Source organism: Delphinapterus leucas, chromosome 2 (genome assembly GCF_059928025.1).
Source record: "Delphinapterus leucas isolate spDelLeu-1000000601 "Yukka" chromosome 2, BTC_Dleu_Yukka2, whole genome shotgun sequence".
NCBI classification, from domain to species: domain Eukaryota; kingdom Metazoa; phylum Chordata; class Mammalia; order Artiodactyla; family Monodontidae; genus Delphinapterus; species Delphinapterus leucas.
This window is the reverse complement of record NC_143130.1, coordinates 140919452-140937131: the sequence shown is the minus strand read 5'-3', so window position 1 is coordinate 140937131 and position 17680 is coordinate 140919452. Positions and strand designations below refer to the sequence as shown.

The window sequence follows — 17680 nt, the reverse complement described above, 5'->3', positions numbered from 1 at the left end:
TCGGGTCCCAGAGGGGCCGCTGAGGTGGGTGGGAAAGAACTGCGTGTGGCGGTTATTCCTTAGGCAGGCGGCCCTGAGGGGTTTGGGGGGTTGGCGGGCCCTGTCCCCGATGTACGACCGGAGGTCGCGTTCTGGGGGCTTCCCAGCGCGTGGCCTCGCCTTTGGTCACACTGCCGCCCGAGGCTTCGGGGGCCGCCGTGTGGCCGGAGTTTCGGGGTGGGACTCCGGTGAGGAGAAGAGAGTAGGCTGTGAAGGTAGTCGGCGAGCGAACTCCCCGCCTCAAAACGCGCGGGAAGAGTAGCTCCTCGACTCTGCGGGTAGCGAGTGATCCAAACCCCGCCATACGCGTATTTTTTTTTTTTTTTAAATGCGGCTTGGTAGTCCAGTGAATACCTCCGCTTTTGGATTCTCGGTGGTAAATTCGCAAGTGTCAAATTGCACGGTTCCTGTAGGTTTTACTTCGCTGTTGGTGACTGACTTTCTCTAAGAGTTTTTCAGCGTGTAGTAGTACACACGCCGAGAAAGGACATATTTAGAGATATTATTTATTTTAAAGGCATATCCTTTTAAGAAATCTGGATGTCCGTGGACTCCAGAATATCCAATAACTTATGGCACGACCATGTATAAACAATTATGAAGTTTCAGTCATGCAACGACATTCAATTTATTTTATTATAGATAACTGTATACATTTATTTTAATATATATAACGACACTCATTTATTAAATACCTGCTAGAGCTCTGCCCAGTACCGGGATGAAGGTGTCTCTTCCCTCCCCACTTCTTGCTCCACCCACATTTTTATGTAATAATGCTATTTCAAAAGGTTGTTTTTAGAAAACCCTTCCTTATTATTATTTTTTTTTAGCAAAGTATCCAAGATGAATGACAGCCTATTTGTCAGTTTGGACAGACTTTTGCTAGAATTTGGTAGGTATAAAATGGAAATAAAAAGTAGATAACTATTTGTATTATCATTGGACATTTTAACAATGAAATGAAGTCACAAAAGAGTAATTTATTTTAGTTTTCCAGTATGAGCAAGATATAAGTACTAAAGAAGATATGATTCAACGAATTAATAGTAAGTAGTTTTGCATGACAAAGATTTTTTTTTTTATGGAATATAAGGTATTATGCTGTTGCCTTGTTTAGGGTAATTTATAGTTGGCATTAGAACTTTTCCCCTGGTTCTATCTAGTGACTAATAATGAGCTATTTACCCTGTTTTTTCAATAATTTTCTGTATTCAGTGTTTAATTATTTTGTGTTTAAGAATTTTGTTTTAAGTAGATATCACCCTTAATGAAATACAATTGAAAATGTTATTTTTCTCAAGTAACACAGGTTATTTTAAACATTTGAGTGAAAATTTTAAAATATTTTTAGAAATCATCAAAAGTCAGTGGCCAGGATTAATGGAAGCCACATTTTCAGGAATGCTAATTATGAAAATTAATATTATGAGTGGAATGACAAAGCAGATTACATAAATATAGTATTTTAAGATCCTACATAAAAACTATCAAAAGAAACTACACTCAATAATTTCTTAATAGTTCTGAAAGGTATTATAGAATTTGGTTATCTTTTCTGCAGCAAAAAAGGATATTGGATATTAAGAATTTATTTTAATCTTTTTAAGAAATTACATTTTATTTTTAGCTTGTGTTTACTCACTATAACAAAGAAATAAGTGAGTTGAAGGTGCGTTAAATAATGACATGGAATTGATGAATAGAAATTACACATTTGTCAAAAACAAAACTCTTATGTTAGTATCATATGGGTAAATGTTTACATGAACTCATAGCATCATAGGATGCCATTGATCTTAGATATTACTTAATCCAGCCATCTTACATTAAAGATGTGGGACAGGGGACGTTTATTTCTCTTCAATCTAAAACACAAATTCTTAACTTCTGGGTCTAGGAGCAAGCCTGACTCTGGTCCTGTGCTTTTTAGTATAGGGCCCTTCCCATCTCAAGCTTCACTTCCTCTCCATTCTCTGGTTCTCCTTTTGTAGGTCAGTTGCCATACCTTTTTTTCTACTGTATTTATTTTGAATTTATGATTTCCAGAATGCTTTGAAGATATTAAAGAAAACAAAGCGACCATTTGTAAGATACATGAAACTATAAATACAACTGATGAGGAAATCAGTCATTACTGTAAACATAGTAAGGAGATCAAAGACAACTGTAGTAAGTGAGTATTTTAAAGAAATTTTCAATAGTTGTCATTAGATTCTCTAATTCGAGGTTTTTGAGTTTATAGTTGAAGACACTGTTGCTTTAAAGTAGTATTTTATATTAGGAAAATGATGAAGCAAGTCTTAAATTTCCTTGTTACATGCCACTGTAAAAGGGATCACAGAAGTTTCAAAAGAAAAATAGAAGAGCTGTAAGATCTAATTCAGATCCAGTTAGTCTAAATACAGTATGTTGAATAATCTAGGCTCAGTATAGAAAATTCCGATTAGATAAATAAATTTGAAATAATTTCCATCTTCGAATTTTCAAGATCTTATTTTTGTCTAAGGCAACCTAGCCTAAAATTAGTAGCTTTTCAAAATAAAACTATTTAGTAAGTTAAGAATTCTTTCAGTATAGCTTCAGGTTCTGGATTCTAGTAGTTACATCTATTATAAGACAAACATTTTGAAACAAAGACTTGTTAATGGAACTTAATTGTATGGACAGGTACTTACAAAAATAAAATGTTTAGTTTTCTGTATTTAATTTTATGTGGATCACTGTCTTTGTAATAAGTACTATATTAAGAATCATATTTGTTTAAAAATATTTTGTTATTTTAAAATTTCATAAACTTTTTGGTTTTCCCTCATTACTTTTTTTATATTGGTTTTAAAATTTTATAAAAGTAACACATGCCTAGTATAAAAATTCAAAGACTATACAACTGTATGGAGTAAAAAGGTTTTCCCTGCCTGTAGTCCCCATCCCCACCCTGTCCTCTTCCTTACAGGTGATCACTCTTAACAGCGAGTACCCTTCCAGACCTTTTAAAATATGTATTCAACATCACTATTACATATGCTTATATATACATCCACCTGTATATCTGCCTTTCCTTTTTTAAAGAATGCGATCATACCATACTTATTTTTCAACTTATTTTTTAAATTTAACAATATGTAATGTAAATGGTACTACACATGTAATGATTATGTATGGATTTCATTCTTTTTTTTTTTAACAGCTCCATAGTATTTTATAGTATTGATGTATCCTAAGTTATTTAACCATTCTCCTATTAATAGACATTTAGGTTATTTCCAGTTATTTCCTATTATAAACAACATGTACAGGTATCCTTCCATATTTCTAGACCAGTTGCTATAGAATGACCTTCTGGAAGTGAAATTGCCAGGTTGAAGAGTATGCATGTTTAAATATTTGATAAGTAATGCCAAACTGCTCTCCCAAAAAAATTATACTAATTTATACTTTCACCAACAATATATGAGAGTTTCTATTCCTCACACCCTTGCTAACACTGAAATTATCAATGTTTAAGTTTTTTGGCAATCTGATCAACGAAAAAACTACATATTGTTGAACTTTTTCTTTTAGTTTGATTTAGGTTTATGGTAGTTAAGTTTTACCAGTGGTTTCCCTCAAGTAGCTGCAAAGGGTGCTGGGAAAGTACTGGTAGTTTCCCCGCAGAACCTACTGTGTCCAAGATGTACTTTACTTTAAACAAGATTATTCTCTGCTGGGTTCTGAGGGCAGTTAGTAGGATCTGTTGATTTTAGGATCTGTTGATTTTAATGCATGAATACCTCTAGTTCATGATTTCAGCATGCTGGTTAAGAGGTTTAAATGTGAAATATGAATTCATGAAAGTATTAGAAGAAAATATAGGTGACTATAATCTTTGAGAGAGGAAGGCCTTTCTAAGTATGTCATCAAAGGTAGAAACCACATAGGAAACAATGGATAAATATGACATATGCAAATTAAAAAGAAAAACACCTCAAAATGATACAAAAAGCAAAAGGATAAGGTAGAAAAATGTTAAAGAAGGGTTAATTTTTAAAATATAAAGTGCTTGTAGAAATTAATAAGAAAGAGCCAAAGTCCCATTAGAAAAATAAGCAAAGAAGGTAAACAGGTAAATACCAAAATGAAGAAATGTATGTCTAATAAATGTGAACAAATGCTCAATCTTACTAATAATCAAAGACATCCAAATTAAAGCAATAATAAAATACTATATATTCTTTTGCCTTTAAGTTTTGCAGAAATTTAAAGAAGGATAATACCCAATGTTGACCAGGAAATAAGGAAATCACCCCTCTCATACACTGTAGGAATGTACACTGGTATATACCTTATACCTTTTGGATGACATATAAGTATACTTCAAAGGCTTTAAAAATAAGCATGACTTTTGATTAAACAGTTCCATTTCTGATAATTTTTCATAAGGAAATAATTAGGCATTTTCTCAAAGATGTAATGTACAGCAAGGTATTTATTTCAACTTTTTTACGATAGGAAAACATTGCAAGCAACTCAAATGTTCAACATTAGGTGATTGTTTAGATGAATTTTGGTATATCCATATGAATGAACAGTAGGCAGCCCATTAGTTTATGATATAAGTGAATATTGACATGGAAAGGTGTTAACAGTATATTACAAATTGAACAAAACATTAAAACAACATTCATAGTAACTCAATTTAGTAATTGTGTATTTATGTATAATTTAAAAAGTCTAGAAATATGTACATCAAAATGGTTACAGTGAATATCTTTTTAGTGAACATGTATTTCTTATGGAATTTAAAAAATATTCAGAATGTATGTATATATAACCTTTGACCTTATAACTCTATTTTGGGGAATATTGCCTAAGGAAATGGTTGCAAACTCAGACAAGTGTTTAAGTACAAGTTCTTAAGAGAAACTTTGACTAACCAAAATGGCCAACAATATTGGAATGGTTAGATAAATTGTGTAATATGTTGTATTTATTAAAACTTTTACAATGAATTCTTAGTGACAAAGAAAATGTATATATTGATAGTTTAAAAGTAAGTGATAAAGGATGATATGTTGTATATGTGAATATGATCTCAAAGATGTTAAACTATATACTTATAGTAAAATCTGGAAATAATTTATTAAAATAATATAAATATTAGTAGTTATTATTCAGTGTTGAGAATATAGATGATAATTATTTTCTTATGTATACTTTTCTGTTCTTCCAAAATGGGTATGCATACTTTTTGAATCTGAAAAAATAAAAAAGATTAGAAAAAAGAGCTAGAGGAAATATTTGAACAATACTTAGAATGTAAGCTGCCATGGTGTATACTTAATTTTAGATTCTTCACACTGGCAACATTTTTTGAGTCATGTAATAAAACAAATGTATAAGTTGAATATTCATTTTATTCTAACTATCTGATTTCATAATTCATTATGGTCTAGTTTCTTTCTTTCAAGTTCAGGAGGGTATAAAACCTGACTTTCTAAATTTCAAAGGAGAAAAAAGCCTCTCTTTATCCCTTATCCTAGCTCTTTAAATGTTTACTCCAAAAGAATTTCTTAGCTAAGATCTTGGAAGTATGATGAGAAACAAAGCCTGATGTTGGAGTGTTGCAGAGTATATTCCAGAAATGCCATAGTAATACACAGTCCATCCATGTCATATTTGTTCCTTCCCTAGTCATGGTTCCAAAACAGGCTTTATGTAAAAATTAATCGATATTGATATTTGAGCATATGTATGATTGCATGAATGGTCATAGTGGTGGTGATCGGAGATGGGAATGTTTTTCTTGATGTAAGCTTGTTTTTTCCAGGAAAGGAAAGATTTGTTTATCTTTAAATGGTTACATTCATTTTTATTATTTCTTAAATTAGTTTATCATTCTGAGATGCTAATTACAGTATTTTTTTTCCATAGCTGGAGGCCAACATGTGATATATTTCATAAACATGAAGACTATATGAAGGACCAGTTTACTATTTATCAAGAAACTGTTGAAAAAGACAGGTACAGTACATATATTAATTTAAGCTTATCAATTCTCTAACTTAGTATTAATAAAATACTCTTTGCAAAAATATTAATTGAAAAATTTTTTTAGTTTATTTATTTTTAAAGCAAATTCAGCGTTTTGGACTCTGGTTGTCACTGTTGGCCTACCTATTTGTTATAAAGCTCTATCCAACCTTTGATATATTTAAATATGTCCTTAGAAACTATTTATCAGTAGCAGTTACAAGGCAGAGTGCTTCAATTAATATTTTTTATGACTGAATTGCTATAGTCAAACATCTGGGGGAGTAGTTAGCTGTATAATTAGCTTATGAAAAATTTGGAGTGTTGACTTTTGAAGGGTATATTTATATTGAACTTGTTTTACAGAGTGCTGATTTAGTGGGGTGTTATATTCTGACAGAGAAATACTATTGGGTTGGCCAAAAATTAAGATGTTATGGAGAAATCCGAATGAACTTTTTGGCCAACCCAATAATATTTGTGTGGGCTTATTTTATTATGTGTTAAATCACCTGGTTTGGGGGAGTAAATGTAATTAATGAATATAATGAAACAAGGCGAGGAACTTTGAACACGTTATATAGCATTATAATTTCGCTTAATTTAAAAAATTGCAATATTTTTATTTTTAACATAATTGGACAAGAGCAGTGTTGATTTAATTTTTATTTATTTATCTTACTACTTTCCCCCTAGCTTTATTGAGGTATAATTGACACATAGCAGTAAGTCTGAGGTGTAAAACATGATTTAATACATGTGTGTATTGTGAAATGATTACCACAATAAGGTTAGGTAACACATCTACCACTCTATTATATTTTTTGTGGTGAGAATATTTAAGATTTACTCTTTTAACAACTTTCAAGTATATAATACAGTATTATTATATTCACCATGCTTTATATTAGATCCCCAGAACTTATTCAGCTTTTAACTGGAAGCTTGTACTCTCTGACCAACATCTTTTCATTTCCTCTACCCGTCAGCCCCTGGAAACCACCATTATACTCTCTGCTTCTATGAATTCAGCTTTTTAAAAAGATTTTACATATAAGTGAGATCATAACAGTATTTGTCTTTGTCTTTGACTTATTCAGTTAGCATAACACTCTCAAGGTCCATCTGTGTTGTCACAAATGGCAGGATTTCCTTCTTTTTTAGTGGCTAAATAACATTCCATTTTTATATATATCGCATTCAAAAAATCTATTCATCTGTCAGTGGACACTTAGGTTGTTTCCATGTCTTGGCCATTGTGAATAATGCTTCAATGAACATGGTGCAGATATCTCTTTGGGATAGTGATTTTATTTCCTTTGAATATGTAACTAGAAGTGGGATTACTGGATCATATGGCTTTTCTATTTTTAATTTTTTGAGGTGCCTCCATACTGTTTTCCATGGTGGCTGTATCAATTTACATTCCCACCACCAGTATACAAGGGTTCCCTTTTCTCTACATCCTTGCCAACACCTATCTTTTGTCTTTCGGTAATAGCCATTCTACACATATGAGGTACTATCTCATTGTGGTTTTGATTTGCATTTCTCTGATAATTGGTGGTGTTGAGCATCTTTTCATGTACCTGTTGACTATTTGTCTTCTTTGGAAAAATGTCTCTCAGCCCTTTGCCCATTTTTAACTTGGATTATTAGTCTTTTTGCTATTCAGTTGTATGAGTTCCTTATGTATTTTGGATATTAACCCCTTATTGGATATATGGTTTGCAAACATTTTCTCCCATTCTGTAGTTTGCCTCTTCATTTTGTTGATTGATTCTTTTGCTGTGCAGAAGCTTTTATAGTTTGATGTAGTCCCACTTGTTTATTTTTGCTTTTGTTGCTTGTGCTTTTGGTATCATATCCCCAAAAATCATTGCCAAAACCAACATCAAGGAGATTTTTTTCCTTAGGAGTTTTATGATTTCAGGTCTTACATTTAATTTAAGTCTTTAATCCATTTTGAGTTCATCTTTATGAGTGGTATAAGATAGGGGTCCAGTTCCATTCTTTTGCATGTGGCTGTCCAGTTTTCCCAGCATTGTTTATTGCAGACTATCCTTTCCCCATTGAGTATTCTTGGCTTCCTTTCCAAATATTGATTGACTGTATATGCATGGATTTATTTCTGGACTTTTGATTCTGTTCCATTGGTTTATCTGTCTGTTTTTATGCCAATACTATGCTGTTTTTTTTGTTTGTTTGTTTGTTTTGGCGGTACGCGGGCCTCTCACTGTTGTGGCCTCTCCCGTTGTGGAGCACAGGCTCTGGACGCGCAGGCTCAGCGGCCATGGCTCACGGGCCCAGGCGCTCCGTGGCATGTGGGATCTTCCCAGACCGGGGCACGAACCCATGTCCCCTGCATCGGCAGGCGGACTCTCAACCACCGCGCCACCAGGGAAGCCCGATGCTATTTTGATTACTATATCTTTGTAGCATAGTTTGAAATGAGGAAGTGTGATGCTTCCACCTTTGTTTTTTTTTTGAGATTTCCAGAAATTGACTATTTGGGGTCTTTTGTGGTTCCATACAAATTTTGGGATTTTTTTTTCTATTTCTGTGAAAAATGCCATTGTAATTTTGATGGGATTGCATTGAATTTTTAGATAGCTTTGGGTAGTATGGATATTATAACAGTATTAATTCTTATGATCTGTGAGCACAGAATATCTTTCCATATTTATGTCTTCTTCAGTTTCTTTCATAGTGTCTTATAGTTTTCAGTGTACAAATCTTTCACCTTCTTGGTTAAATTTATTCCTAAGTTTTTAAATGTGTTTGATGCTACTGTAAATGGGATTGTTTTCTTTATTTTTTTTTCAGGTAGTTCGTTGTTTGTGTATAGAAGTGCAACTGATTTTTGTATGTTGATTTTGTATCCTGAAACTTTATTGAATTTGTTGATTAGTTCTAATAGGTTTTTGGTGGAGTCTTAGAATTTTCTATATATTGATATAAGGATATACTGTTTACAAACAGACCATTTCACTTTTTCCTTTCCTATTTGGATGCCTTTTATTTCTTTTTCTTGTCTAATTACTTTAGCTAGCTCTTCCAGTATTATATTGAATAAGAGTGGTGAGAATGGCACCTTTGTCTTGTTTCTGATTTTGGAGGAAAAGCTTTTAGCTATTTACCATTGAGTATGATATTAGTTATTGACTTGTCATATATAGCCTTTATTATGTTGAGGTATACCCAATTTATTGAAAGTTTTTATCATGAAAGGGTGTCAGATTTTGCCAAATACTTTTTCTGCATCTACTGAGATCATATAATTTTTATCCTTCACTCTATTAATGTGGTATTTCATGTTTAATTATTTGTGTATATTGAACCATCCTTGCATCCAAGGATAAATCCCATTTCGTATTCGTGTATGATTCTTTTAAAGTGCTGTTGAATTTGTTTGCTAGTATTTTTTTTGAGAATTTTTTCATCCATATTCATCAGGAATATTGGCTTCTAGTTTTCTTTTCTTGTAGTGTCCTTATTTGGCTTTTTATCAGGGTAATGCTGGCCTCATAAAATGAATTGGAGAGTGTCTTCTCCTCTTCCATTTTTTGGGAAGAGTTTGAGAAGGATTGGTGTTAATTCTTCTTTAAATGTTTGGTAACAGTTTACCAGTGAAACCATCTGGTCCTGGGCTTTTCTTTGTTGGGAGGGTTTTGATTATTGCTTCTATCTCCTTACTAGGAATTGACCTGTTCAGATTTTTAATTTTTTTTCATAATTCAATCTTGGTAGGTTGTATGTTTCTAGAAATTTATCCATTTCTTTTAGGTTATCTAATTTGTTGTCCTATAATTGTTAATAGTAGCCTCTTAAGAGCATTTATATTTCTTTGGTGTCAGGTATAGTATCTCCTCTTTCATTTATAACTTTGTTTGAGTCCTCTCTCTTTCCCTTGGTTAGTCTAGCTAAAGGTTTGTAAATTTTGTTTATCTTTTCAAAAAAGCAACTTTTGTTTCATTGATGTTTTCCTGTTGTCTTTCATGTCTCTAGTCCATTTATTTCTGCTCTAGCCTTTGTTATTTCCTTCTTTCTGCTATCTTTATGGTTAGATTGTTCTTCTTTTTCTAATTCCTTGGGAAGTGACCTTCTTTGTCTCTTGTGACTGATTTTGACTGAAAGTCTATCTTATCTGATTTAAGTATAAGCACTTCTGATTTCCTTTGGTTACATTTGTATGGAATATCTTTTTCTATCCCTTCACTTGCAGCTCATGTGTTTCATTAAAGCTAAAGTAAGTTTCTTGCAGGCAGCATATTGTTGGGTCTTGTTTTTTTTAATCCACTCAGCCACTCTTTGTCTTTTGAATTTAGTCTATTTACATTTAAAGTAATTATTGATAGGTATGGACTTACTATTGCCATTTAATTAATCGTTTTCTGAGTGTATTTTTAGTCCCTTTGTTCCTTTCTTCCTCTCTTGCTGTCTTCCTTTGTGATTTTTTTTTGTAGTGGTATGCTTTAATTCCTTTCTCTTTCTTTTTTGTGTATCTACTATAAATTTTTTCTCTGTGGTTACCATGACGCTTACATAAAACATCTTATAGATATAACAGACTTATTGATAACAAGTAACCTTCAATTGCATACAAAAACTGCACTTTTACTTCTCCTCCCCCCACATTTAAGGCTATCGATGTCATACTTTATATTGTGCATCCATTAACAAATTATTGTAGCTATAATTTTAATAATATTTTAAACTTTCATACTAGAGATTAAAGTGATTTGCATACTATCATTACAGTATTATGGTATTCTGAATTTGAGTATATATTCACCTTTACCATTAAGTTTTATTCTTTTATATGTTTTCATGTTGTTACTTAGCATCCTTTTATTTCAGCTTGAAAAACTCCCCTTAATATTTTCTAAAAGGCAGTAGTAATGAACTCCTTTAGTGGTAATGAACTCCCTTAGCTTTTGTCTGTCTGGGAATGTCCTTATTTTTCCTTCATTTCTAAAGGACAGTTTTGCTGGGTGTAGTATTTTTGGTTGGCAGTTTTTTCTTTCAGTACTTTGAATATGTGATCCCATTCTCTTCTGGCCTGGAAGGTTTGTGCAGAGAAATCTCCTGATGACATTACAGGGGTTCCCTAGTGATGAGTTATTTTTCTCTTGATGCTTTCAAAATTCTTTTTGTCTTTGCATTTTAACATTTTGATTATAATGTGTCTTGGAGTAATCTTCTTTGGGTTGATCTTGCTTGGGGTCTTTTGGGCTTCCTGTACCCAGATGTCTATCTCTTTCCTAATATTTGGGAAGTTTTCAGCTATTATTTCTTTTCTTTTTTAAAAATTTTTGTTGAGGTATAATCAATTTACAATGTTGTGTTAGTTTCAGGTATACAGCAAAGTGAATCTGTTATACAAATACAGATATCCACTCTTTTTTAGATTCTTTTCCCATATAGGCCATTACAGAGTATTGAGTAGAGTTCCTTGTGCTATACAGTAGGTCCTTATTAGTTATCTGTTTTTTTTTTAAAGAAATTTATTTATTTATATGTTTATCTTTGGCTGCATTGGGTCTTTGTTGCTGCGCACAGGCTTTCTCTAGTTGCAGCGAGCACGGGCTACTCTTGGTTGTGGTGTGCGGGCTTCTTATTGTGGTGGCCTCTCTTGTTGTGGAGCATAAACTCTAGGTGTGTGGGCTTCAGTAATTGTGGCACATGGGCTCAGCAGTTGTGGCTTGCGGGCTCTAGAGTGCGCTCTCAGTAGTTGTGGTGCATGGGCTTAGTTGCTTTGTGGCATGTGAGATCTTCCTGGACCAGGGCTCGAACCCATGTCCCCATGCAGGTGGATTCTTAACCACCGTGCCCCCAGGGAAGCCCTAGTTATCTGTTTTATATATAGTAGTGTGTATGTGTCAATTCCAATCTTCCACTTTATCTCTCCTCCCCCAACCTCTGGTAACATAAGTTTATTTTCTACATCTGTAGCTCTATTTCTGTTTTGTAGATAAGTTCATTTGTAGCCTTTTTTAAGATTCCACATATAAGTGATATCATATGATATTTGTCTTTCTCTGTATGACTTACTTGACTCAGTATGAGAATCTCTAGGTCCATCCATGTTGCTGCAAATGGCATTATTTTGTTCTTTTTTATAGCTGAGTAATCAGCTATTATTTCTTTAAATAAGCTTTCTGCCTTTTTCTGTCTCTCTTTTCTCCTTCTGGGACTTCCGTGATGCAAATATTTGTTTGCTTTGCAGTGTTCCATAATTTATGTAGATTTTCTTCACTGTTTTTCATTCTTTTTCTTTTTGTTCCTCTAAGTAGCTAATTTCAAATGAATAGTCTTTGAATTTGCTGATTCTTTCTTTTATATGATCAAGTCTATTACTGATGCTCTCTATTGAATATTTCAGTCTTGCTGTTGTGTTCTTTAGCTCCACAGTTTCTGTTTGGTTCTATTTTATAGTTTCTATTTCTTTATTAAACTTCTCATTTTGTACATGCATTGTTTTCCTGATTTCGTTTAGTTGTCTGTGTTCTCTTGTATTTTATTGAGTTTCTTTAAGATGATTACTTTGAATTCTTTTCAAGGCAAACTGTAGATCTCCATTTCTTTGGGGTCAGTTACTGAAGATTTATTACTTTTCTTTTGATGGTGTCATGTTTGCCTTATTCTTTGTGATATGCTTAGTCTTGCATTGGTGTCTGTGCACTTGAACGAACAAACACTTCTTCCAGTCTTTACAGTCTGGTTTTGGGAGGTAAAGACCTTCTCTTGTTGGTTTCCTGGGCTGATGGGGTTACCTATAGAGCTGCAGTTGTGCTGAGTTGGAGCTAATTTTGAAGCTGTCATTGAGTTTGTAGTGGGATCCATGGTTGGTGTGCTTGTTACCAGGGGCTCAGGCAGGTATGGATCCTGTCTGGTCCCTGGGTGGGTGAGACTTCCTCCAGTACTTTGTTCAGTAGAATAGTACTGGGACAAAGGTCTGATTCAGGTTCCACAGTTGGGTCCTTAGTCAGCAGGCATATTACCAAGTGTGTAGACAAGTTTGTCTCCCAGCAAGTCCCTGGGAGAGTTCATGCCTAGTCACTGAATGGATTCATGGGTGGTCAGGACTGGCCCTGGACTGTGGCTGAGAGGGGCTAGAACTGAGTCTCAGGGCTGTTTCAGATTCTGCAAACAAAATTGAGGTCTACAGTCCTGGTTCTCAAGGCGCAGATAGGCATGTCTCCAACCAGCTCCCTCCGTGGGCTGGACTGCTCCCTGATTGTGGCTAGAGGGGCTGGAGCCAAGTATAGGGCCCTTTCAAGATCTCCAGGGGAGCATATAGCAGTATCTCTTTGGGTCCCTGGGCCAGAAGTTCTGTTAGTGCTAGACTGCTTGAGATCTAGAATCAAGTATGGGTCCTTTCATGATCTATGGGGTGCAGACAGGAGTGTCTCTTGCTTGAACCCTGGACCCTCAGTACTGTGGACAAACTGTGCTGTGAGAGGGCTGGAACCAACTATAGGGTGCTTTAGGATCTTTAGGGGCATAGACAGGAGTGTCTCCTGCTGGGTCTGTGTGCCAGCAGGATTCTTCAGTGACTGTGGCTGGAACAGGTTGGAATCCAGTTACAGGGCCCTTTCAAAATCTACAGTCTCACTGAGCTTGGCAGGTTTATCTCCTGGTATTTCCAGACTGTGGCCATGAAGGGCTGGAACTGGTTCACCTGCCACTTCTGAGACCACAGCCAGGACCAGGGTCTGTATGCCTATTGCCTGACACACAGGTAGGTGTGACTTCTCCCAGGTCCCTTGGTTTATGGGGCTGGTTACAGACCCAAAGCTAGATAGGCCTGTAGCTGAGTTCTCAGGGGTACAGAGATGTTTTCTGGGTCTGTAGCCAGGACCACAGTCAGCAAGTTAAACCACCAAGATGTGAGTCCGTTTTCTCAAAATGGCTCTCCTCAGTCTTGGACTGCACCAGGATTTCACAGTCTCCTACCTGGATTCCAAAGCTTCCACAAAGGCACTTTTGTCCATGGTTGGATGGCAGACTTTTATTGCTGAGGGGGGTGATATGCGCAAGGGGCATTTTATTCTGCCATCTTGCCGATGTCACTCCTATTCTAATATTCTAATTAAAAACACCCACATAAAATCTAGAATGCAGTACATTTCATATTAAAAACTGGGTCTTAAGGTAGGGACTGAGGTATAGATTTGGACTTCATTGGCATTTGAAATCATAAAAATAGATGAGATTGCCCAGGGAAAGTATAAAGCAAAAAGAAGAGAAAGCTGGAGTACATAATCATCCAAGAAATAGGCAGAGGGTAGAATTAACAAAGGAGACTTACTTTGTTATTTATAGGCCCCACTTCAATTCAAAAAGAATTTGAAATGATTTATATAAATAATACCATAGTGTTAAAATAAAGTTAGACATACAAACTGAGCTATAGGGAAGTAAGGGTAATATAGGAAGATGAAGCCTTTGATCTTGATAGAAATTCATACTATATGGTCTTACACATTTGTTAGATATAGGCAAAATTAGGCTTTGAAATTCCTAATAGTAGTCAAAGCATTGTGGAAGTGTGATCAATTTGGAATTCAGAATATTCATTTAAAAAACAGTTCAGGGCGTCCCTGGTGGCGCAGTAGTTGAGAGTCCGCCTGCTGATGCAGGGGACGCGGGTTCGTGCCCCGGTCCGGGAAGATCCCACATGCCACGGAGCGGCTGGGCCTGTGAGCCATGGCCGCTGTGCCTGCGCGTCTGGAGCCTGTGCTCCGCAGCGGGAGAGGCCACAACAGTGAGAGGCCCGCGTACCGCAAAAACAAACAAACAAACAAACAAAAAAACAGTTCAGTTGCTTAGGATGAGCAGAGGTTTTTTCCCTAGTACTCAGACTTGAGAGAAATTTGTTCCCTGGATTCTCATAAAGGGGAAGTTGTGCGATATGGTAGTCAGTATCTTCAGTGGCCTCCCCCAAATAAACACAATATGTATTACTGCTTTTTATAACATCTCTCAGTGCAAGCTATAGCTATAAAATATTATTTAAAATGATTCTATGAGGGGCTAAAGCAAACCAGTCCAATAAGTACCTCTCTGATAGTGTTTGTTGTGGATGACTTCTCTTAGCTAGCCAGAGGTATGGAAGTGAAAACATCTATCTCTTTCTTTCTTAAACCAGCCACATAGGTTGATTGACTTGATGACTCAATACTATGTATTTATAAGAGGAAAAGAGTCCATTTGTTGGTATCATGGGTAATGAAGGAAGTAGAGGCACCAGCTACTTATTTCTCCTAATCTCCCATCCCTGTCCCAGGCATTCACGAAGACTAGCATTGCTGGCAAGAGATGAGATATTAATGGCTCTTCTTGAATCATGGCTTGGGCTAGCAAGGTTCTTGTATGGAGTATATTAGAAGAGTTGCCGTGAATATGCAGTCTGAACAGGGTAGATGGGGTGTGCTAATCTCATCTGAAACTGGTGTCCCAGACTCAGTTTTCTTATAGGTATTTCCCTCCTTTTGGACTATTTTCCCAAAAAGTGAAGGCTTAATTAGCCAGTATGCATTTAGAAGAATAGGAAGAAACTTGTTTTAGGCTAAACTACTTTATCTTGCATAAGGGGACAGAGTTTAGTAATATTAAGAAATTAAAACATTCTTAAGATTCAGACCTGCTGACCAGTAGAAGGCTGTTATCCTTTTCTTCTTACTATACAAGCAGTTTATGAATACTTCTTTTCTCATCTGCTAAGGCAAGATAATCATTGAAGTATCTTTTAAGAAATTCCCCCATATAGTATGGCTTGATTTAGAAAATTTATAAACTTTTGAGGAATATAAGGACTATATATTTTTAGAAAATTTTCTATGAATGTTATTTTTTGAAAGTATGTATTTGTTAATAACTGGGTAAAAAAAGGATCCAAAAATATATTTCCTGTTTTTAAATTGAAGTATGGTTGATTTACAATATTTACAATATTGTGTTAGTTTCAGTGTACAGCAAAGTGATCAGTTTTATATATATAAATACATATATTTATATATACATATACACATTTTCCGATTGTTTTCCATTATAGGTTATTATAAGATATTGAATACAGTTCTCTGTGCTATACAGTAAAGCCTTGTTGTTTATCTGTTTTATATATGGTAGTGCATATCTGTTAATCCCATACTTCTTATTTATTCCTCCCCCTCTTTGGTAACCATAAGTTTGCTTTCTATGTCTATGAGTCTGTTTCTGTTTTGTAAATAAATTCATTTGTACTATTTTTTTTTTTTTAGATTCCACATGTAAGTGATATCATATGGTATTTGTCTTTCTCTGTCTGACTTACTTCATTTAGCATGATAATCTCTAGGTCCATCCCTATTGCCGCAAAATGCATTATTTCATTTTTTTTTATGTTGGAGTAATATTCTATTATATATATATATGCCACGTCTTCTTTATCCATTCATCTGTTGATGGACACTGAGATTGCTTCTATATCTTGCCTATTGTAAACAGTGCTGCTATGATCATTGGGGTGCATGTATCTTTTCAAATTAGAGTTTTCATCTTTTACAGATATACGCCCAGTAGTGGTAACTCCATTTTTAGTTTTTTAAGGAACCTCCATATTGTTTTCCATAGTGGCTGCACTAATTTACATTCCCACCAACAGTGTAGGAGGGTACCCTTTTCCCCATACCCTATCCAGCATTTATTATTTGTAGACTGTGAGGTGATACCTCACTGTAGTTTTGCTTTGCATTTCTCTAATAATTAGCAGTGTTGAGCATCTTTTCATGTGTCTGTTGGCCATCTGTATGTCTTCTTTCGAGAAATGTCTATTTAGTCTTCTGCCCTTTTTTTTTTTTTTAACATCTTTATTGGGGTACACTTGTTCTGCCCATTTTTTGATTGGGTTGTTTGTTTCTCTGATATTGAGTTGTATGAGCTCTTTGTATGTTTTGGAAATGAAGCCCCTGTCAGCTGCATTCTTTGCAAATATCTTCTCCCAGTCTGTGGGTTGTCTTTTTGTTTTGTTTATGGTTTCCTTTACTGTGTGAAAGCTGTTAAGTTTGATTAGGTCCCATTTGTTTATTTTTGCTTTTATTTATTTTGCCTTGAGAGACTGACCCAAGAAAACATTGGTACGATTTATGTCAGAGAATGTTTTACCTATGTTCTCTTCTAGGAGTTTTATGGTGTCATGTTTTATATTTAAGTCTTTAAGCCATTTTGAATTTATTTTTGTGTGTGGTATAAGGGAGTGTTCTGACTTCATCGATTTACATGAGTCTGTCCAGCTTTCCCAACACTACTTGCTGAAGAGACTGTCTTTTCTCTATTGTATATTCTTGCCTCCTTGGTCGAAGATTAATTGGCCATAGGTGTGGGGGTTTATTTCTGGGTCCTCTATTCTGTTCCATCTCTATATGTCTGTTTTTGTGCCAGTACCACCCTGTTTTGATTACTGTAGCTTTGTAATATTGCCTGAAGTCTAGAAGGGTTATGCCCCAGCTTTGTTCTTTTCCCTCAGGATTGCTTTGGCAATTCTGGGTCTTTTGTGGTTCCATATAAATTTTAGAATTATTTGTTCTAGTTCTGTGAAAAATGTCATGGGTAATTTGATAGGGATTGCATTAAATCTGTAGAT

At 34.9% G+C, this 17680-nt stretch overlaps 1 protein-coding gene across 1 annotated transcript in view; it reads left to right on the top strand.

Moving 5' to 3' along the window:
• Positions 1 to 367: 367 nt before the first annotated feature.
• The window catches only part of C2H14orf39 (chromosome 2 C14orf39 homolog), a 53349-nt gene continuing 36036 nt past the window's right edge, over positions 368 to 17680 (top strand). Inside the window, 5 exon segments of the mRNA XM_089906270.1 lie at positions 368 to 465; positions 831 to 934; positions 1017 to 1088; positions 2089 to 2215; positions 5953 to 6042. Coding sequence (XP_089762396.1) covers positions 368 to 465; positions 831 to 934; positions 1017 to 1088; positions 2089 to 2215; positions 5953 to 6042 — 491 coding nt within the window.